The 22,776-nt window shown below is 39.4% G+C and overlaps 1 protein-coding gene across 22 annotated transcripts in view; it reads left to right on the forward strand.

The window, feature by feature from the left end:
* The window catches only part of CCDC171 (coiled-coil domain containing 171), a 262,059-nt gene that overhangs the window by 108,460 nt on the left and 130,823 nt on the right, over nucleotides 1-22,776 (forward strand). For 19 of the 22 annotated variants that reach the window (XR_012668627.1, XM_075128797.1, XM_075128798.1 and 16 more), the window contains 6 exons: nucleotides 166-670; nucleotides 1,416-1,532; nucleotides 10,760-10,813; nucleotides 17,343-17,569; nucleotides 18,204-18,386; nucleotides 20,285-20,470. Coding sequence is in view for 21 of the 22 variants with exons in the window: in XM_075128797.1 (XP_074984898.1) it covers nucleotides 166-670; nucleotides 1,416-1,532; nucleotides 10,760-10,813; nucleotides 17,343-17,569; nucleotides 18,204-18,386; nucleotides 20,285-20,470 (1,272 nt within the window). In the remaining variant the exon portion in view is untranslated. Of the gene's footprint in view, nucleotides 1-165; nucleotides 671-1,415; nucleotides 1,533-10,759; nucleotides 10,814-14,370; nucleotides 14,401-17,342; nucleotides 17,570-18,203; nucleotides 18,387-20,284; nucleotides 20,471-22,776 lie in introns of all 22 variants that reach the window. The other 3 variants (XM_075128809.1, XM_075128801.1, XM_075128800.1) reach the window with 2 other exon arrangements.

The raw sequence follows: 22,776 nt of genomic DNA on the forward strand, positions 1-22,776 counted from the left end.
TTCTATTGTGATTCTTTTATTTAAATCACTGCCATATTTGATCTGACCAGAAGAGGAAAAAAATGGAATAAATAAACCTTTTAGCTTTAGTTAGTGAAGAGTTCAGGAGATATTTCTTTATTTTGAAAATTATGCTCTAGTTTAAATCCACGTTTGTCTTTACAGAAATATCAAGAAATTGCAGAAAAAGCCAAGGAAAGATGTTCTGTCATTGAAAAAGCACGAGAGCAGCTGGTCCATGAAAATTCACAATTGAAAAGTATATTAATGCAGACACAAAAGGAACATGCATCTCTGCTGGCAGCCTGTGCACTAATGGGTGGTGCCTTATATCCTCTATACAGCCGATTATGTGCCTTGTCTACACAAAGAGACTTTCTCCAGGATCAGGTCCACACCTATGAAGTACTCAAACAGGAAATTAGGACTCTGGTCAATGCTTTGTCTGATGTAGAGGGAAAGAGGCAAGATGAAGTGAAGATAAAGAAAAAGCATTTCAAAGGCATGATACGTGTGTTCCGGAAAGGTGTTATTGCAGTTCTGGCAGCTCACAGACTTCAAATTTTGGGACGGTCAAGTAGCTCTCTTTTCTCCTGGGTAGATGGTTTCAAAGAAGGCATAGGAATCCTAGTTTGCATAGGAGAGGCCAAGGGGAAACATAATCTATCAAGTAAGATAATTGATATGTTATTTTATAATGTTATATCAGATTACACTGTTGGTTTGTTTGTTTATTTATTAATAATGTGTAAAGACAAATATAATGGTGACTTGACTTGAGAAGATATTTGTATGCACATATTGGATCTGAGACTCCCCCAAATACTAATATTTTCTATCTGTTTATTGAATAGCTGAAAAAGAAGGTGGTGCTGTGTGTGTATATAATAGCATCAGATATCTGTGATAGATTTTTATTACCTTTCCAGAACAAGAGGTTTCAAACATTTCAGTATTGTGCTACCTGGTTCACTGCCCTATGAAGTCTCCAAACAAATGGAGATCCAGAGAAAAGGTCCTAATTAAAAAGCCAAAGTGCTAATCTATGTTATATGTATTTCATACTAAAAATAAAATAGTATTCGTATGGGATTATTAAACCTTCGTTTGCAGAGTACAGTAACTGTAAAGATATTGTACATTTATTGAAGTATGAAAGTAAACAAAAACATATTTACTCATTTTATGGTTTCTCCAAGTAAGAGGAAGTGATAAAAGAACAAGTAATTATTTTCCCCTTTAACAGCTGAAGGTGGCATAGTGCATGTCAACACCATCTAAAATTTCTTGAAAGAAAAGTAGAATCCTGGCATGAATTTTGTGTAAACTTTATTTTGATCAATTTCTTAAACTGAAGATTATAGTTTACCATATATCTCATCCAATGTTACTTTTTATTACATTTTGTTTCACAGAACACCAAAAGGAACAAATCCATGGTCTTCAAGCACTCAGCTGGTTTACTAGTTCTGACCTTCTTGCTGCAATAATCAGTTCGGTGGCTGAATTACAGGAAGTTGTTAGCAAAACAGGTAATTTTAAAATATATTGTTGCAGTAGAGAATATAAAAAGTGGTATGTTATGTGATTTCCTGTTTCTGGATTTTGTATTTTCAAATGTCTTTTCTTCTAGCTTAAATTTCTGGAGGTGGAAAGTTGTTTGGGGAGTCTAATTTTCTTAATCTTTATTGGTAGTTGTACTTGTTTTTTCTCTTTTGGATGCTTTTGCATATATATAACCACACCACCCACACATGGTCACATGTGGTAGTATGTAAATAATAACCCTATGCCACATGTGGTCAGTACTTCTGAATACTTAATGGCAAAAGCAGTAGTTACTTAAGATTGTATCACAAAATGAAGTGGTGAATATGATAGGGTTAACTTTGACATATAATGCATGTTTAATGTTTACTGTCATTTTAGCATTAGTTTATATCTCGCTTCTGTATTTTTTGTTTGTTAGCCTAACAGTTCAGTAATCGCTTACTTACCTGATTTCTAACATGGGTTGCAAAATATACCCTTTTATTCTTTCCCTCCATGCTCTTACAATTTTCCCACATCTCTCTCTATTTAGAGGTTTTCTTATTTAGTGATGTATAGATCGTCATCTTTATTGTTATTTCTTGTAACTCTCATAAGGTCCCAATCAGGATTAGGGCCCCATTATGCTGTATAAACAGCATCTGTAACTACCTGCATGGCAGATTGCATTGATTTCTAGAGAGTGGTAAACAAATATTTGATTCCCTAAATCCCAATACATCTGACCATAAAGGGAAATTAAAGCTTAGCCATTTTAATGAACCATATCTGGATAGTGATTGCCTCCATCTTCCAGTTCAAGATTCATAAAACTTTCTTTTAACTTCTCTGTAAATCTAGCCCAGCGTGGTCAGCCCTATTCAGATTAGGGATATCTCGTAGTTTTGAAATTCTTTCTGTAATATTAAAGAGATGAAGTGACCACTTTCCCTAATATTCGTGAGGTACCAGTGCATGAGACTCACAAGCAGTAGCTTGCTGCTTTGGTAGCTGCTCTCAACTGCACTAAACATTTGTTAATTACAAATTATTGTAAGACAACTCCTTAAATCTCATTAATTGTAGAATGGCCAAAAGCAGCCAAAGTTTACTGCTGGCCCATTTAGAGAAACTAATCTTGTGTATTGAAAGCCAGTAATTCGTGAGTTCAATCCCACTTCTTCCACTTACTCAGAGTGTGGCTTTGGGCAAGTTACTTCACCTTCCTTCCTGTGCCTCATCTATCTGTGTACATGGAAATAACAACGTTTCACAGTCTCATAAGAGGGTTCTGAAAATTAATTTGATTGTGTGTAAACTACTTTTAAGAAGTTCGCAAAAAGAAAAGGAGTTCTTGTGGCACCTTAGAGACTATCCAATTTATTTGAGCATAAGCTTTCATGAGCTACAGCTTTATGCATCCGATGAAGTGAGCTGTAGCTTATGCTCAAATAAATTGGTTAGTCTCTAAGGTGCCACAAGTACTCCTTTTCTTTTTGCGAATACAGACTAACATGGCTGCTACTCTGAAACCTTTTAAGAAGTTGTAGATCTAGCCTGATAGTCTGGGAGCAAATCTCATTCCGTGGACAGCTAGTTATAGAAAGGTCATTTGATTTGTAAAAATCTACAGAATCATAATTTCAATGGTGTTCACCCTCTGTGGCATGGCAAGAGGGGTCTTGCTGCCACCCCAGCACCGGGTCTTCTGGTTGGTGGACATTTTGATGATACATGATTGGAAATGGGTCAGGTTAGGTATTATCCAAAAGCCTGGTCTCCCATGGCCACAATGGTAGCAAACATGACAAACCTGAAACAATTATGAAGATATATGTTTGAGAGCATGTTTAAAAATCAGGTTTTTGTTTTTTTTTTTTAAATCATACTTGAACACAGATGCATTGTTACATAAAAAAAAGACATTGATCTTTGGTAATCCTACATAAGTTGCCGTTGACATATACGACTGAAAACAGAAACCACTGCTTGACATAATGTCACACTGATCCTCATCTGTGCCCCAGTAGCACATCTTCATACAAGGCAGGTTGCTGGCCAAATATTTTCAGGGTGATGAGCATCTGGTCTTTGCACAGAAATATTTCGTTGGCTAAAGGATTGATTTGGGAGCTCATGGTATTTCACACATAACTAGTGCAATTGGTCCATCTTCCAAGACCCATCCATGCTCAACAGGGGAAGGTAGGTTTGGATGTGCTCAATCACCCTGAGCCATTCCATTACTTGATAGTTTTCCCTCTTGAGAGCAGGTATAAATGCCCCCCTTGTCAGTGGTAAGTTTTCTGTCTGTTTCTTGGAAAATATCCACCAACATAGCTCTGCAAGCTTCTTAATGTTGTCTTCTAATGATGGACTCTCCATACGAACATCTCCAGTGCATTTGTACCCTCATCAGTGACTATCTCAGCCATTCCAAGCACTTTCAGAGTGAGGAAATAGTCTTTAGAGGCTGAATTAAATGCCTTCCAGGTAAGATAATTTGGCCTTTTCAGCCAACATTCCAGCAGTGTCACATTCTGAACAGGGGTGCTGGAACAGTTTGTATAGTGGGAGTGTTGAGAGCCACTGAACCAAACTGTAAACCCTGTGTATAATGGAAACTACTCCAAGCCAGGGGGTGCTGCTGCACCCCCAACATCTGTAGTTCCAGCATCTATGATCCTGAAAGGACATGGATTCCTAATAGGTTTTAATGGTCTGAATGATAGGAATACATCTCTGAGGGATATACAGGTGATTCTGTTCCCCAGCAGCAGGCACAAAACCAGAATCGTGCAGAAGTCTTGGATCGCACCACACAGAGAACACTAGAACCTCTGTGTTTTGTGCAAAAATCTGGAGTTTAATAGACCCTCTCTCTGTAGCATTGATGGCATGCAAAATAATTTTAGTGTCAGTCTCCTCATGAAAACTACTGAGAAACTCCACTGAACAGCGTGAGGCAGCAGCTCTATGAAGCCATGCGACAACAAAATTCTTTTGAGTTCATATGCTGGAGCATTTTTCCTGCAAGGTATGTGATTAACTCATCCTTCGTGTGAGTATGAGACATGGTGATGTTGGAGATGTTTGTGGAATCAGTGATTTTTGTATTGGACAGGTGCAATACCGTGGAGTCTCTTCTTCTAGTAATATTTTAATTAATTTCTGTGCATACATGTCAAACACAAGGTGGACTTTATATAGGTCCAGTATTTATTTTCTCTGTAGCCTCATAATGAAGCATTCAGCCAAGTCTCTGCAGGTGTTAATAGTTTTTGGTTTGTTGAGAGCTTGTACCTCAGCCATACAATCTGTGATTGCTACATTGAAAGGCCTCTGCTGGCGTAAGTACCAGTCATGTTGTCAGTGGTGCTGGCTTAGAAGACCACGCAAGATGTGCATAAGTTAGCTTTTCGCCTGGCACATAATTGTTCCGTCGCATTCGAACATCAATCATGGTACCACGGGGAAGACGTACTTATTCAAAGTCTCACTTAGATTAACATCACGCTGAGAGCTGGACACAACTAAGAGACAAGCAAACAATGACCTGTCTCTGCTTACCTCTGTAATATACCCTGCCACCTTTTCTCTGACTTTCTTCTTTACATTCAAGCATAGCTTCATTCTGTTTTTCTTGATTGAAGCCCATAGATTGATGGAGCCTTGGATAGTTCTTTGGGTTCTGAAGGCTTCATACAGGTCATGACCCAAAGTATCCATTCAACTGACATCTTTAGCTATCTCATCACTGAAGACTGCTTTCATCATGATATTAATGAGCTCCAGTTTGTTATGTGCACATTGGTTACCAGTGCAAGTAAGCTTACTCTGCAGATGGGGTTACTGGGGTTACAGATGTTACTTCTTGGGAAATCATCCTAGCACTGTTTAATGTTTTGTTTTGAAATTCAATGGAGTTCTGGGTTTGTCAGGAAAACTAAGAGCATTTGGATGCTATGTTATGCCCACCAAACACCCCAATGAATTTCATTGCTCTGTTTTTGTGTTCAACGGCTCTACCTCAACCAAGTGCACAGAATTTCCATTTCAAAATTCCTCCCATGTGTCAAAGTCAGACTTTTCTACACCTCCTATTTCAGCGAGGTACTAGGCAATCATTGCAGAATAGCTGGTTAAATCTAAAGCAAAAGTGGTGCAAGGTGCAAATTCCAGTTAGCAGATTGAATAAAGTGCAGCAAAGACTTTTCCACAGAGCTGGCACTTGCCCTGGCATTTTTAACTTTTTCCTGGTGCCTGATGTACTTCTTTTCCAACCTTGCCAAATTCAGCTTATAGGTGCACTGCTTATAGCAGTTATAAGGCCCCTGGACGATCGAGGTACAAAAGGAGCACTTAAAGACGTTAAAGTCATTGCAGAGAAACTAAATGAATTCTTTGCTTCAGTCTTCATGGCTGAGGTTGTTAGGGAGATTCCCAAACTTGAGCCGTCCTTTGTAGGTGACAAATCTGAAGAATTGTCACAGATTTCATTAGAGGAGGTTTTTGAATTAATTGAGAAACTTAACAGTAACAAGTCACCGGGATCAGATGGCATTCGCCCAAGAATTCTGAAAGAACTCAAATGTGAAATTGCAGAACTATTAATTATGGTTTATAACCTGTCCTTTAAATCAGCTTCTGTACCCAATGACTGGAAGATAGCTAATGTAGCGCCAATATTTAAGAAGAGCTCTAGAGGTGATCCCAGCAATTACAGACCGGTAAGTCTAACGTCAGTACCGGGCAAATTAGTTGAAACAAGATTAAGAATGGTTTCAGAGTAACAGCCGTGTTAGTCTGTATTCGCAAAAAGAAAAGGAGTACTTGTGGCACCTTAGAGACTAACCAATTTATTTGAGCATAAGCTTTCGTGAGCTACAGCTCACTTCATCGGATGCATACTGTGGAAAGTGTAGAAGATCTTTTTATATACACACAAAGCATGAAAAAATACCTCCTCCCACCCCACTCTCCTGCTGGTAATAGCTTATCTAAAGTGATCACTCTCCTTACAATGTGTATGATAATCAAGGTGGGCCATTTCCAGCACAAATCCAGGGTTTAACAAGAACGTCTGGGGGGTGGGTAGGAAAAAACAAGGGGAAATAGGTTACCTTGCATAATGACTTAGCCACTCCCAGTCTCTATTCAAGCCTAAGTTAATTGTATCCAATTTGCAAATGAATTCCAATTCAACAGTTTCTCGCTGGAGTCTGGATTTGAAGTTTTTTTGTTGTAATATAGCAACTTTCATGTCTGTAATCGTGTGACCAGAGAGATTGAAGTGTTCTCCGACTGGTTTATGAATGTTATAATTCTTGACATCTGATTTGTGTGTATATAAAAAGATCTTCTACACTTTCCACAGTATGCATCCGAAGAAGTGAGCTGTAGCTCACGAAAGCTTATGCTCAGATAAATTGGTTAGTCTCTAAGGTGCCACAAGATTAAGAATAAAATTGTCAGACTCATAGAAGAACATAAATTGTTGGGCAAAAGTCAACATGGCTTCTGTAAAGGGAAATCATGTTTTACTAATCTATTAGAGTTCTTTGAAGGGGTCAACAAACTTGTGGACAAGGGGGATCCAGTGGATATAGTGTACTTAGATTTCCAGAAAGCCTTTGACAAGGTCTCTCACCAAAGGCTCTTACGTAAATTAGGTTGTCATGGGATAAGAGGGAAGATCCTTTCGTGGACTAAGAACTAGTTAGAAGACAGGGAACAAAGCTTAGGAATAAATGGTAAATTTTCAGAATGGAGAGGGGTAACTAGTGGTGTTCCCCAAGGGTCAGTCCTAGGACCAATCCTATTCAATTTATTCATAAATGATCTGGAGAAAGGGGTAAACAGTGAGGTGGTAAAGTTTGCAGATGATACGAAACTGCTCAAGATAGTTAAGACCAAAGCAGACTGTGAAAAACTTCGAAAAGATCTCACAAAACTAAGTGATTGGGCAACAAAATGGCAAATGAAATTTAATTTGCATAAATGTAAAGTAATGCACATTGGAAAAAATAGCCCCAACTATATATACAATATGATGGGGGCTAATTTAGCTACAACTAATCAGGAGAAAGATCTTGGAGTCATTGTGGATAGTTCTCTGAAGATGTCCACGCAGTGTGCAGTGACAGTGAAAAAAGCAAACAGGATGTGAGGGATCATGAAAAAAGGGATAGAGAATAAAATGGAGAATATCTTATTGCCCTTATATAAATCCATGGCACGCCCACATCTTGAATACTGCGTACAGATGTGGTCTCCTCATCTCAAAAAAGATATACTGGCATTAGAAAAGGTTCAGAAAAGGGCAACTAAAATGATTAGGGTTTTGGAACGGGTCCCATATGAGGAGAGATGAAAGAGGCTAGGACTTTTCAGCTTGGAAAAGAGAAGACTAAGGGGGATATGATAGAGGTATATAAAATCATGAGTGGTGTGGAGAAAGTGAATAAGGAAAAGTTATTTATTTGTTCCCTTAATATAAGAACTAGGGGCCACCAAATGAAATAAATAAAAGGAAGTTCTTCACACAACGCACAGTCAACCTGTGGAACTCCTTGCCTGAGGAGGTTGTAAAGGCTAGGACTATAACAGGGCTTAAAAGAGACATAGATAAATTCATGGAGGTTAAGTCCATTAATGGCTATTAGCCAGGATGGGTAAGGAATGGTGTCCCTAGCCTCTGTTTGTCAGAGGGTGGAGATGGATGGCAGGAGAGAGATCACTAGATCATTACCTATTAGGTTCACTCCCTCTGGGCACCTGGCATTGCCTACTGTCAGCAGACAGAATACTGGGCTGGATGAACCTTTGGTCTGACCCAGTATGGCCATTTGTATGTTCTTATGTAAGAATTATCAGACACATAAAGGAACACGATATGTTGGGGAAGTTTCAACACAGCTTTTGTAAAGGAAATCATGCCTCCCCAATCTATTAGAAGTCTTTGATGGTGTCAACAAGCATGTGAACAAGAGTGATCCAGATGATATAGTGTACATGGACTTTCAGAAAGCATTTGACTAGGTCTTGTACCAAAGGCTCTTACAGAAAGTAAGTATCCCAGTCCTGGGATAAGAGGGAAGGTGGTCTCATGGATCAGTAACTGGTTAAGACAGGAAACAAATAGGAAAAACTGGTCCATTTTCACACTGGAAAGTGGTAAATGGTGTCCTGCAAGGGACCAGTGCTGTTCCACTATTCATAAATGATCTGGAAAAGGGGTAAACGGTGAGGTGGCAAAGTTTGCAGATGACACAAAATTATTCAAGATAGTTAAGTCAAAGCTGACTGCAAAGTGATCTCACAAAACTGGGTGACTGGACAACAAAATGGCAAATGAAATTCAATGTTGATAAATGCAAAGTAATGCACTTTGGAAAACATAATCCCAACTATACATACAAAATGATTGGGTCTAAATTAGCTGTTGCAACTTATGAAAGAGATCTTGGAATCATTGTGGATAGTTCTCTGAAAGCATCTACTCAATGTGCAGCGGCAGTCAAAAAAACTAACAGAATGTTAGGAACCACTAGGAAAGGGATAAAAAGACAGAAAATATCATAATGCTACTTTATAAATCCATGGGTAGCCTATACCTTGAATACTGCATGCAGTTCGGGTCACCTCATCTCAAAAAAAAAAGATACATTAGAATTGGAAAAAGTACAGAGAAGAGCAGCATAAATGATTTCGGGTTTGGAACAGCTTCCATTTGAGGAGAGATTAAAAAAACTGGGACTCTTCACTTTAGAAAGAAGACAACTAATGAGAAATATGATAGAGTACAATAAAATCTTGAATGGTGTGGAGAAAGTGAATAAGGAAGGAATTTATGCCTCTCATAACACAAAAACCAGAGATCACTAAATGAAATTAATCGGCAGCAGGTTTAAAACTAACATAAGAAAGTACTTTTGCATTGCAAGGGGATGTTGCGAAGACCAAAAATATAACTGGGTTCAAAAGGGAATTAGGTAAATTCATGGAGGATAGGTCCATCAATGGCTGTTAGCCAACTAGTCAGAGATGCAACCCCATGCTCTGGGTGTCCCTAAACTCTTACTGCCAGAAGCTGGGACTTGATAACAGGATGGATCATTGGATAGTTGCCCTGTTCTGTTCATTCCCTCTGAAGCATTTGGCACTGGCCACTGTCAGAAGACAAGATACTGGGCTAGGTGGTCATTGGTCTGACCCAGTACGGCCATTATTATGCTAACATGTAACGTGCCACCGAGCATTCTTTTTAACCAAGTCCTTTGTGGTGGTATTCTCAAAAGATTCAGCTACTAGTTGGTACTTTTCATCTTGCAATTTTTGCCTAAACATTATCAAGACTAAAGTAAAAACAAAGATTTTTTTTAAATAAATTACTTTTGATTACGTATAATTACGTTATGTAATGCATGTTGTGTAACTATGTGCATACCGTTTGCAGATGGAGTCCATTAATTTCTGGCTGGATGCTGACATCTTAACTGGTGCCTCATTGCAACTCTTTTGGCATAATAAAGCTGATAATCCATACCACTGAACCACTTATGTTTTACTAATGATGGCAAAATCAACTTGAAGCACTCTTTCTATAGATATCATCAGATTAGGCCTGAATGAAGACTGGTTGGGTCATTACAAAACCTAAAATTAATTTCCCCAATACTAATTTCTCCCTACTGTTACTCACACCTTCTTGTCAACTGTAATGGGCCGCTCTCTTACCACTTCAGAAGCTATTTCTCCTCCCTTGGTATCCTGCTGTTAATTGATTTATCTTGGTAGACTGACCTAACACTTGGTAAAGCAACCCACATCCTTTCATGTCTTTATACCTGCTCCTGTATCTTTTACTTCATACATCTGATGAAGTGGGTTCTAGCCCACGGAAGCTTATGCCCAAATAAATTTGTTAGTCTCTAAGGTGCCATAAGGACTCCTTGTTTTCTTTCTCTAGTATTCTGTAACATTAAAAAATCTGGTATTATCTACTATTAACTGGTAACACAGTACTATCACAACTTAACTTTGTGAGGGCTTGGTGTTAGACCTGTCTGTGTTAAAGTATAATATAAAAATTATGTTTTTAAGCATTTTCTTGAATATATATCTACATAATTGTTCTAGGTTTGTCATGTTTGATACCATTGTGTTTGTGGGAGAAAGGGCTTTCGAATGACACCAACTGACATTTTGTTATCAAAATTTCCACCAGCTGCAAGATTTGGAGCCGGGACAGCAGCAAGTGCCCCCTGCCATGCCACAGCAGGTGATACCATTGAAATTACAATTCTGTAGAGTTTTACAAATCAAGTAACACCTCCCTTCCCTTACTATCATTAACTTGCCCATGGAATTACACATGGTCCAGACTATGATTTGATTCATTGCTAGCCAGAAAGACAGTAAAAGCTTTTACTTGCGAGTTTGGAATATCCAAAACATCCAGATTCAGAGTGCTGGTTTGTGTACTCATATGTTGGTCAAAAACATCAAATAAGGTATCCAGTCAACATTTCAAGGCTTCAGGTAGTTGTTCCTTAATGAACATGGGAAATCTTTTGTTTCATTATCCGTTTCCCCTCTAGTGGAAAACCTGATTATTCTCAACATACTGAAAACTCTCTTTAACTGCTCTTATGTCTGAAATGTTCAGAGCACACCCTGAATGAACACCTAATTCTTCCTGAATGCTCTAACCCGGGGTCGGCAACCTTTCAGAAGTGGTGTGCCGAGTCTTCATTTATTCACTTTAATTTAAGGTTTTGCGTGCCAGTAATACATTTTAACGTTTTTCAGAAGGTCTCTCTCTATAAGTCTATATATTCTATAACTAAACTATTGTTGTATGTAAAGTAAACAAGGTTTTCAAAATGAAGCGTCATTTAAAATTAAATTAAAATGCTGATCTTACGCCGCCGACCTGCTTAGCCCGCTGCCAGTCTGGGGTTCCGTCTGCCGGCTCCTGCCAGCCAGGGTCCCGGCTGCTGGCCTGGGATCCAGCCCTGCCCACATAGAGCGGGTACCTACTTCCTCCCTGGTTCTAGCTCATTCTCTTCCTCTCTCTCTGCACTGAGCTGAGGGTGGGAGTGCACTGAGCACAGGGCAGGGGGTGAAGGAGCAGGCTGGGGTTGGGGTGCAGGATCTGGCCAGGAGCTAGAATGAGGGAGGGGGCTCAGGGTTGGGGTAGGAGGTTTGGGTGTGGAGTGCTTACCCGGGCAGCTCCCATTTGGTGCGAGGGGTGCAGGCAGGAATGGGAGGGTGCAGGAGCTCCCGTTTGGTGCTCACTGTGGAGGTGAGAATGGGGGGGGGTGCAAGAGTCAGGGCATGAGGTGTGGGGGGGATGGGTATGTGTGGGGGTACAGGAGTCAGGGCAGGGGGCTGGGGGTGTTTGAGGAAGGTATAGGAGTCAGGGCATAGAGTGTGGGAGGCTGGGTATGTGTGGGGGTGCTGGAGTTAAGGCTGCGGTAGTGGAGGGTGCAGGGGTCAGGGCAGGAGGCTGAGGTGTGTGAGGGGTGCAGAGATCAGGGCAGAGGGCTGAGTGTGTGTGAGGGGGGTGCAAGGTTCATGGCAGAGGGCTGGGGTGTGTGTGAGGGGGGTGCAGGGGTCAGGGCAGAGGGCTGGGGGTGTGGGCTGGGGTTGTGGGGGTGCTCCCAGCCCCCTGCCCAGAGCGGCTCACGGCAGGAGGCTGGAGGGAATATGCCCTGCTTCCACACCCCGTCCCCACGGCCCCATCCCCACCTCCTCCCCGGAGCTGTGAGCACACTGCGGCTCCACTTCTCCCGCTCCCTCGCAAGGGCCATCAGCTGATCGGCGGTAGGGGGGGAGAGGGGAGCTTGCCTGCCCTGCAGCAGCAGCCGCCGCCGGCAGCGGGACCAAGCTTCTTCAACCTGCCCCCGCGTGGAGAGGCAGAGAAGAGTGGGCCATGAAAAATCCTGCCGGGGCGGGCAGGATTTTTCATGGCACGCTGCTGCCTGCCGGGATCCCGGCCTGGGTTCGGCAGCGGGCCCTGAGCGGGGCCGGCGGCTGGGACCCGGCAGGCAGCAGCGTGCCATTAAAAATTGGCTGGCGTGCCATGTTTGGCACGCATGCCATAGGTTGCCGACCCTTGCTCTAATCAAAGCTGATCGAAAGGCTATATTTCCAAACGAGCTATGCTCCTAAGCCATGCTCTGGCCACTACGTGCAAAGTGGTCCTAAAACAGTCCTGTCCAACCTTGGAGGGTCTCTTGAATGGTGGACTCTCAGGAAGAATATAGATACCGTGGTGGCTCCTACCTACCTCCCTGCCATCAGAGAAAAGAGGTCGTGGTCAGAGTGTCCGTACATCCTGTAGAGAACTGACTGTTATAATAGCAGCCTTAAGGCCGCTTCAAATTTGTGTCAGGCACTGGGCTTCTGCAGAGCACATCCGGGATTAGAGGAAGACAAAGGCCACTCCTACTTCTAAGTTGTGCCCGATGCCTTCCAACCACAGCTAAGGACCTTGGGTCCCATGGCGCTGTGCCCAGCTGTGCTTTGCAAACAATGAGCTGAAAGTTCTTAATCACCAGTGGCTTTAGTATTTGATGCGTTTGGCCTGGGAATGTAGGAATTGCCATAGCAAGTCTGGCCCAGGGGGTCTGTGTAATCCAGTGTCATGTCTTTGACAGTGGACAGCACCAGTTCCTTCTGGAGGAAGGTACAGAAATCCCTGTAATGAACAATTTTGGAATAACCTGTCATCAAGGGAAGTTTCTTACTTACTCTGGAAAGTTAGTATTTGGCTAATGACCTAAAGCATGATGGTTTCTGTATCCCGTATATTTTAACATTTTTAGTGTACTCTGTATGTTCTCATTAATCAGATAAATGTTTAATCTTTTTTTAATCCTGGTGAACTTTTGACTTCACTGATGTTGTTTTGTGGCATGGGGTTACACAAATTAATTATGTTTTGTATATGCAAGGCAGCATTTGACTCTGCAATGTTCTTATGATCCTTCATTGCTCTTTGCTCTCTGGTATTCCTATAGCCACAAATATTCTAACAGAAATTAAATATATCAGAAGTGAGGAAGCAGGACTGCAAGAAAGTAAAGAAAATTGAGGAGTAGAGACACTGTGATATACCCAAGATCAAACAGCAAATGGGCTCCAGAAAGCCAGGAACAGAACCAAGTCTCCTCACTTCCATTTCCATGCCCTGGCCACCAGATCATCCTGATATCCAGTAACTCAAATTCACATCCCAACACTGCCAATTCAAGCCTTTTGGAACAATGTTTGCACTGTATGTCAAAATGCATAGGAGCCAGTTACACAGGAGTGCATGCATTCCTGTATCTGGACAAGTGGCTGATCAATGACAGCACTTCAAAAAGGATTTCAAAGATAAGTCATATCAGCATTGAGGTGCTGAAATCACTAACTTTCTTATACTACTCAGATCCCCAAGTTGTTTTGCTGATACTAGAATATATAGGAGTCCTGCTAGCCATTGTTTAGATGAAATCCTTGTTGTTTAAGAGTCAGACACTGTAGAATTCATGGTCAGAATAAAAGAGGCATGAGAGGCCTCAGGAAGTCATGTAGTTTTATATAGGGTTGGAATGGTTTATCTTTAGATTTACTTTAAAAGACCTTTTAAAGTGCATTTTTTCTTTTGTTTTTTTTAAAATACAAATTGTACTTCATTAGCACTCAGAGAAACCAATCAATGAATACAGATATTGTCTGCTGTAACATAAACTGAATTTCTGAAGCTTTGTATGAATATTTTAGTTCCTCTGTAGTATTAATCAGTTTATTCTTTCCCTTCATTCTGTTTCACTCAAAACAAAACAGAATTCTCCCTCCACCTGTCACAAGAGGAAGGTTTGTCACTTTTCATTGCCTTTTGCTTCATTTGTTTAATAAAGAATTGATTGCTCTTTGTACTGTAACTTTATTTGTGTAAGCCATTTCTTACATGCTCATCATAACATAAATTATTGCTTTTATTGTAATTCCCTGATAGTCTGTGGCCAGGTACTTAAAGTGTATATGTTCTTTTTCCACTTCTTATAGATATAGAAGGATACGGTACCTTATGGAATTACACTGTATTCTCATTTCACCTTGCAAAGCAGTCAGTAAATCACACCAACAAATTTCTGTGTTTTAGTCAAAACCATTATTCATTAAAAATTAACTAGAGGTGATTGTGATGGGTTGGACCCCTTGGAAGCCACCTGATGTGCTGAGGTACCACTGAGTCTACCTGTTCTGCTAACATGGGCCCTCCTTTAACCTGTCTTGCTGAGCCAGGCTCTTAAAACCTCCTCTAACACACACACAGGCAGGGCCACTCCCAGCTGCAGATGAGCTCCAGGAGGACTCGGCTTCAGGAACTTGCTCCAACACTCAGATGTCCACCTCCCTTGGAGTGCAGATCCAAAGATATATCATGAAATTTGCCCCTTCCCTCAATATGGAGAGAGGTGCACACTTCTTACCCCCCACACACACACCCGTTAATAATTACAGAAACTGGGTTTAATAATAAAACAATTTTTTTTAACTGTAAAAGGCAGATTTTAAGTGGTAAAAGGGATAACAAACAGAACAAAGAAGACTACTAAGCAAATGAAATCAAACACGCAAACTAAGCTAGTTTCACTAAAGAAATTGGTTACAGTTAGTATTTCTCACCCTAGATATTGTTGCAGGCAGTTTGCAAAGTTTCTGTGGTTTAGAGTTCCAGTTATATTCCTTTTCAGACTAGACCCTTGTTTCAGTCTGGACTCCCCCCGCCTTCCCTTTCGCAGTCTTTCTTCTTGGGCAGATAGGCCACGGAGAGGAGAAGTACTGTTAGCCTTCCTTCCCACCCTTAAATAGGATTTACATGAGGCAGGAATCCTTTGTGTCCCAAACGTGACCTCCCTTCCCTTACATTGGAAAGTTACAAGAAGTCTCAGGTAATGTTTTAGTATCAGGAGACAAGACCACCTGACTCTGTAGGATCACCGCGTCCATGAGTCAGTGGCAGTATGAAGCGTCCACAGGAAGGCCAAGCTTTTCACAGTCTATCGTCCTCGCTGATGGGCCATCTGCCCTGTCTGGCTTTTCCATTGTTGTACCTGTAGTGTTAGCAGTGGGTGTCACCCAAAGTAGCATAGTTGAAATACAGATATATAGTTAATATTGCTAACTTCAGATACAGAAAGGTTACAGGCATACAAATTGAATAATCACATTCAGTAAATCATAACCTTTCCAATGATATCTCACATGAGCCATCTTGCATAAAGTATATTTCAGTTATGTCATATTCATATCATAAGTATATTTTTATAAAGGATATGGAATAGCACATCAGTGATGCTTTGATTTTATGCTCCCCAACCTATCAAAGTTTATCTCTATGCTAATCTTCAAAATCAAAAGTCTACATATTCTTTCTGGTGGCATACAAAATCTCTCTCTTTTTTAGTGAAACCATAATTTCAAATTGCTACAATACAAGTGACAAAATATGGTGCAATGTAGATGCATTGTCATGCAAAGAGTATTTTGATTTGATCATGTGCTATAATATTCTTTGTTCACTTATGATTGATTCTACCTGTATAATTTCGATAATGCTCTGGTACCCATTGTAAAGAATGCTCTATAAGTCTTCATGTTCCATTTGTTTGAACCTTTTGATTTTATCCTTATAGCGTAAAGAAGAATTCTTTGTTTTAAAGAAACTGTCTTGTTTTTTTCTGCTTGCGCTTTAAAGAAAATATTTTAATTCACTACAGCAACAGGAGATCTGGTGTACTACTGAATGTAGTTCAGTTCCTGCATACTTGTCGTCTTACACAGATAGTATCATAAGACAAGTAATGACAGATTAAGACCTGCCTAGCAGAGGGAAAACTAAATTACAAGACTTTTATTAAGGCATAAATAAACCTATTAACCGTTATCTGGAATACCAATTAGTAGAAGGAGCACTGACAATTTTATTTATCAACATTAAACACAATTATTAATTACAGACCTGACGAATCTAGCAGTAAGCAGGACATGTTGGGTGTGCTGGGGCCTTAAGTCCATTATATGAGAAGGATGATTACCAAAATCCTGTGGGAAAATAAGTAATTGTAGCTGTAAAATTTTAATTGCCTTGGAATAAGGTAAATTATATTCTCTTGTCTCAGAATATAAATAGTATGGCATTAAGGTACCAAGCCTCACTAGTTTTAAACAGCAAATTATTTAGACAACTATGCTGGAAAAAAAGAAGAAAAACAGTTATAAATTTGCATTTTAAATATTGCAATAAAGTGATTTACCTTCTGCTGTCAAATGTGTGAACACATACAAAGATATTTGTCATACAGTATATAGTTTGCGTCCATCAGAAACGTTTGCATTTTATTAATCCAAAGGTTGGACTATACAAGAAAAAGGACTTAAAATACAGTATGGGAGGAGAACACAGAATTATTTGGTAAATTATATATTAACAAAAGAATTATTTTTATTGGGTCAAATTCTGCCCTCCTGTTTATTGTACATGTAGCTCCAGTGGTAGTCAGTAGAAGCAGCGTGTTCTATCTGAAGGTAGAATTTGGCCCAGATTCTCTACTTGGGGAGGGCTCCTTTTGATTGGAATAGGAGCATTGGCTGGGTAAGGACTTCAGGATCAAGCCCAGTGAGTTCAGTCTTCCTCTCTTCGTTCAGTGGCAACATTCCCAACAATCTTATTCAGACATATGTCCGTTTTTGTAAAATGAGAATAAGAAAGAACCTACTTTTTAAATCTGTATTTCTTTTTTTTCTTTAAGATCCAAATTCCTGGCTTTGTGGACACTTCCTCATAAGTGCCGCCCGGAATTCTTTTTCAAAACTCATGGACAAACTTAATGTATTAATGGAGACTATAGCAGTGGATTGCAGCAGGACCATCACATATGCAGAGAAGGACTCCTTGGTTCACAGACTGGCTCGTGGACTTCATAAAATAAATGCACAGGCACTAAAATCTGGACTAGGTGATAGAATACCCATTACAGTATGTATATTTCTTGCTGATTTATATATATATAAAATTCTACAGAATAATTATAGTAGAGCTTTCAAAATAGTTATGATGCTAATTTCATTTTCAGGTTGTGCTTCACAGCTGACTTTTAATTTAATCACCATTTAATTTTGTATACAAGTTAGTTTACACCTGAAAAGATTGGGCCCTGAATCAGTTACGTCTTTTAATATGGTATTAAAGAATTGCAAGGCAAGAGATTTGCTTGTATTAAGCTTGAAATAATTTTTCTCTTCTAAATTCTGTCAAAATTTAAGTTTCTTCATAAGAACATCCTGTAACCCCTTTTGAAGTTAAGATTAATGATTTTGTTCAATTTTTTTTTTTCACCTTCTCTTCTTCCAGTGTACTTTGGTAATGCAAAATACATGTTGTTTTTGCAAAAACTCAGTTAAACTTCTTCTCTCCAAATATCTACTCTATGCATGTATTTAGGAATTTTTCAATGACCCACAACAGCAGGTGAAACAGTGCTCTTTGTGTGCGTTGGTGGATGTGTGCAGAATGAAAACTTCATTTAATTTGCTTGGGTATTAAATGCTATTGATTTATTGCTAAAATAGCACATTTTATAGCACATAAAATTGTTTCCGTTTACTAACAGAAAAGCATAGCATCCTTGCAGACGCAAATATTTGAATTTACACAAAGGCTGCATACAGCAGAAGTGGAACGCCGTTCACTACGCTTAGAACTCTCAGAATTCAAACGGAATTTGAATGAGATGAAAAAAGAGGCTGACAAAGCCCAGAGCCTGCAAGAGCAATTAAATGCATTTAAGCAATCTGTAAGTATATTTAATTTAGAAAAGACTGGCTTAAAGGAAAGCCTCCTTCTACATGTTTTTGATTTGTGTTCTTTAGAAAAATAAGTATAAATCCAATTATTAACAGAATTTTCCAGAAAACTTGCCCCGTGAATGTCACCAAGCTGCAAGCCAGATGTATTAAAAGGTGACTCTTTTCCATAGGAGTTTCTCTTTATTTTGCAGAATGAGATATTGTGGGTGAATTACACTTTTGCTCTTTGACAGACCCAGTTTTTCTTTCATATGCTGAAAATGTTCTTTTCTGATTTACACACCATAAAGGACTTATATATGTTCCCTCAAATAGGGCAGTCAGGCATATTTAATAAGTACATTCATGACAACATTGCACAGCATAAACACAATATTTTAAGCTCTGTTTTACCCTTGCTCCATATTCTGACGCACCTCTTTACTGTATCTTTTGTTATGGGTCAAGTCCTGAAGCTAGTTTGTGTCAATAAGTGCAATCTTGAAAATAGTTTCTCTTGTGGATTTATGCAGATGATTTTAAACACATCCCCAGCAGCCTGTATTTGGCAAACCCTCTCTCTGTGCTTCTTCCTGGAGCCATTGGATTTACTACAGCCGTAAGGCTGCGTTGATCACTGTACAGCTACAGTTGATAGAGATGAAAGGAAGGGACTAAAAACAGGTCCCTTTATCTTTTTAAAAAAACCCAAACTCTCTTGCACCGGATCAATGGAATTACTTCAAGGGCTGTATCCTCCATTGTCTCTTGACTGTGCAGGGAGTGGAGGTTTTTTTCAGACTGATGCGTCCTCATTGCAGATCAGAAGCTGTTCTCCATTGTATCCGTGTGACAGACCCTCCAGAGCTGTCAGGGAGTAATTCATTCTCCTCTAGGAGGTTGGAGATGCACTGGGCATCTTCACTGCCTCCCCTAACAAAATGCTGAGCTCATTTCTGTAGGGAGCGTTCAGATCAAGTCAATCTTCACCCAGGAAAAGGGACTGAACAGTCATACAAGTGCTCTGCAGCTTCTCTGGTGTGTGTAGAAACATCCTCTTTTTGGGATGTGTAGTAGCTTCCACAAATTGTGATGGATTTGTTTTCTGAGGACTCATCGACACCTAACAACCATGAGCACCAGAGGGGTATGATTTCTTAAGCACACCAACATGTCGTGCACTAACTGGGCCGTGTGGACCCTGCTGTCGTGAACTAAAAGTTCCCTATTGTGTATTAATGTAGTGCTGCATCAAACAGTGGAGATACAGAACACTTTGATCTGCTAACTTAATTTTCCCACATCAAGGGTCTGTCCATTGTGCTTACTGTCTCCAGCAGGTAGAACAGCTGAACAAGGGTATCTCATGTCTTCAGTTTTATTTTTAACAAGCTTTTTTCCCTTACACTTTCTTAAATTGTCAGATTACATTGTCACTTTTTAGATTGTCAGTTAAGTGCTATCCCTCAGGAGACACTTCCTTTCTTTGTCTTCTGGAGCGCTCTGTGAGAAGCAGGTCCACACAGGAATTTGTAAGGGTTTAACAGGCTGTGTACTGAAAAGCAGAAATAGTCATCTGCAAATTCCCTACTTTAGTAAACACTACTTTTTTTTTAAACAATTGAGATATGTCCTCTTGGATCTGTTTTGGAATCAAGAAAAAATTTTCAGTATACTTTGTAAATACACTACAGATTTCCTTGAGAAAATACAACAAATAAAGTAATTTAACATTAATGTTTTGCAATGATCTTCACTTTAGGAAAAAAGGTCTCTTGGGCAGATATTGAGTATTTAAAAACTTTTTGCATTAGAAAGTTGTGTCTTAGCAAGTGGAATTCTAAAAGTGAAGTGTATAAACATTGGAGTTATTCCATGATAGAACACAATTTATTTCCTTTATCAGAAATTGATCACCCATGAGAGGTTTGAAAGTGCATGTGAAGAACTGAATAATGCATTACATCGAGAGCAGGAAGCACAAATGCTTTTGAATGAGCAGTCACAGCAGTTACAGGAGTTAAATTATAAACTGGAATTGCACTCAAGTGAAGAAGCGGACAAAAACCAAACCCTAAGTGAAGCTGTAAAGGTAGGACAATATTGCTTCTAAATAGAGAACAGAAGTTGTTTCCCTCTCAAGTGCATGGGCCCACATTGGCAGCCCTCACAAGTACTCTCAGAATAATCCCATGGAAGTAAATCGGACTGTTTGCAGGAATAAGGATTTCTCTGTCCAATGAGAGTTGAGGGTGATCAGGAGATACTTATTACCTTTTACGATGAGGTCTTGTAAGGTGTAGCGTCCATTTTTAATATTGGGAGTGGCATACGTGCACTGGAAAATATCACTATTTATATGTTGTTAGGATTAGGATTTAGAAGCTGTCCCTTTCATAAGGGATAACAAGGAGGAAAGGAAATGCAGTGAACGTCAAGACTACAATTTTGTCAAAATGAAGGAGTGGAAAGGAATATGATCAGAAATCAGAATAATTAATAGATTAAAGCCAGAAAAGACCATTTTGATGATCTAATCTGATCACCTGCATATCACAAACCATAACCTTTCTCCAAATAATTCCCGCATCAAGCCCAATAGCTTGTGGTCAAACTAGATCATATTTTTTAGAATGGGATCCATTCTTGATTTAAATGTGACGGAGAATTTACCACTTCCATATATTGTATGTAGGCTAGAATGGAGCTGAACAGGTATTTTAAGGTAAGGGTGTGACGCTTAAACTTGATGTGAACTAGTAAGAGCCAGTAGAGGTATTTAGAGAAGTGTCATAATCTATAATTTTTGCAATTACATTTTGGATAAGCCAAAAGGTAGCAGATCATGGACAACTATTATACCTTAAGGTCAGAAAGAAAGGGTTGGTTCTTCAATACATTGTGGAGAATGAAGTGGCACAATGTTGCAAATGTGAGTGGTAGGGAAAATAGGGGTGTCACTTGTAACTGAGTGATGAAATGGGAAAGGATAACAGAGCTCAGTGTTGGATATGTTAATCTTGCCAGCAGACTAGCCAGGATATTTTGCAGAGATGGTTAGGTTTTTAAAACTGATAAAAGAAGATGGGTAAGGTATTAAGATATAGATTTGAGAGTCATTGGCATAATGAGTGTGTGATTAACCATGAAATTGATCAGTGATAAGGTGAAAAGGAGGGGGCCAACAACAGAGAATTGTGAGAATCCAACAGAGCGGGGAAGAAGATGAACTGTGAAAGAAGAGAAGTCAAGAGGTTGGAAGAAAACCAAGAATATAGGCTACAAAAACCAATAGAATACAGGGCACCAACGAGAGAGTAATCAACAATATCAGAGTATTAAAGGGGTCAAGGAGGATGAAGATGGAACAGAGGGCATAAGCTTTTGGTCAGAAAGAAGTCAGTGGAGTGGAGTGGAAAGTGAAGAGGATTTATTGGATTATAGCCTGAAGTGAGTTAGAAGAAAATAAGTTAAAGGCACTTTAAATATCATATTGTAAACAAATTTCTTTACTTCTACGTTACTAAAAACACATTAGATTATTAAAGGAGAAATTGAAAATTTCAGTTGAAAAGTGGACATTGAAAATTCCAATTTGTTTGATACTATTTACTTGGTCTGCACTTGGTCTAGACAATGAAAATTAGTGAAGTGTATTCTCTCTTCTGTTTAGTCACCTTCACTTTCAGATTTTTAGTGCTGCAGTATTTTTGTTTCAAACACAGCAGGGGTATGTTTTATACTGTTTTCACTGGATTTTTTATATATTTATATTCTCTATGAAAACCCTTCTGTTGCTCTTGGGCTTTATAAAGGCTTTAAAAAAAATTGGACCAAATATAAATAGATAATGTCATTTAAAGCAGCAGTTCTAAATGGCCTAGTCAAGAGCTTAGAGGTGAAAGAGGGGAATGGAGATGGTAGTTAGGGAGAGGTGTGAGGTCAAGAATGTGGGGTTTTCTTTAGAATGGTGGATGCTAGGGAAGGGGCCAAAAGAGAAGTAGTAGTTCACAGTAGGAGATAGTAACTATTATAATTTGAAGTCTTCATCGGAATTAGTTGCAAGTTGCCTTTATATACTCCTACATGTAACCAAACTTAATAGATAACTCCCTAGCTTTTTATAGTAAGAAAGCAATTAAAATGTCTCTTTCTAAGATCTGTTTGTTCACTACAATGGAGGATTTTGTTTTCTAGTCTTCAGAAATGAAGATGAACCTTTCCTTTAGAATAATGTATTATATTAGTTGGAGGATACCACTTCTTATTTTCGAGCTTGTTTTTTTATTGAACAAAAAGTCATATAGCCCTTTCCACTGTAGTATACCTTATTGTCATAATTTTGCGGTTTACACCTCCAACAGTTGTTGGCTAATGGGATATTATGGTTTATTCTGG

This window comes from Caretta caretta, chromosome 5 (genome assembly GCF_965140235.1).
Source record: "Caretta caretta isolate rCarCar2 chromosome 5, rCarCar1.hap1, whole genome shotgun sequence".
NCBI lineage: Eukaryota > Metazoa > Chordata > Testudines > Cheloniidae > Caretta > Caretta caretta.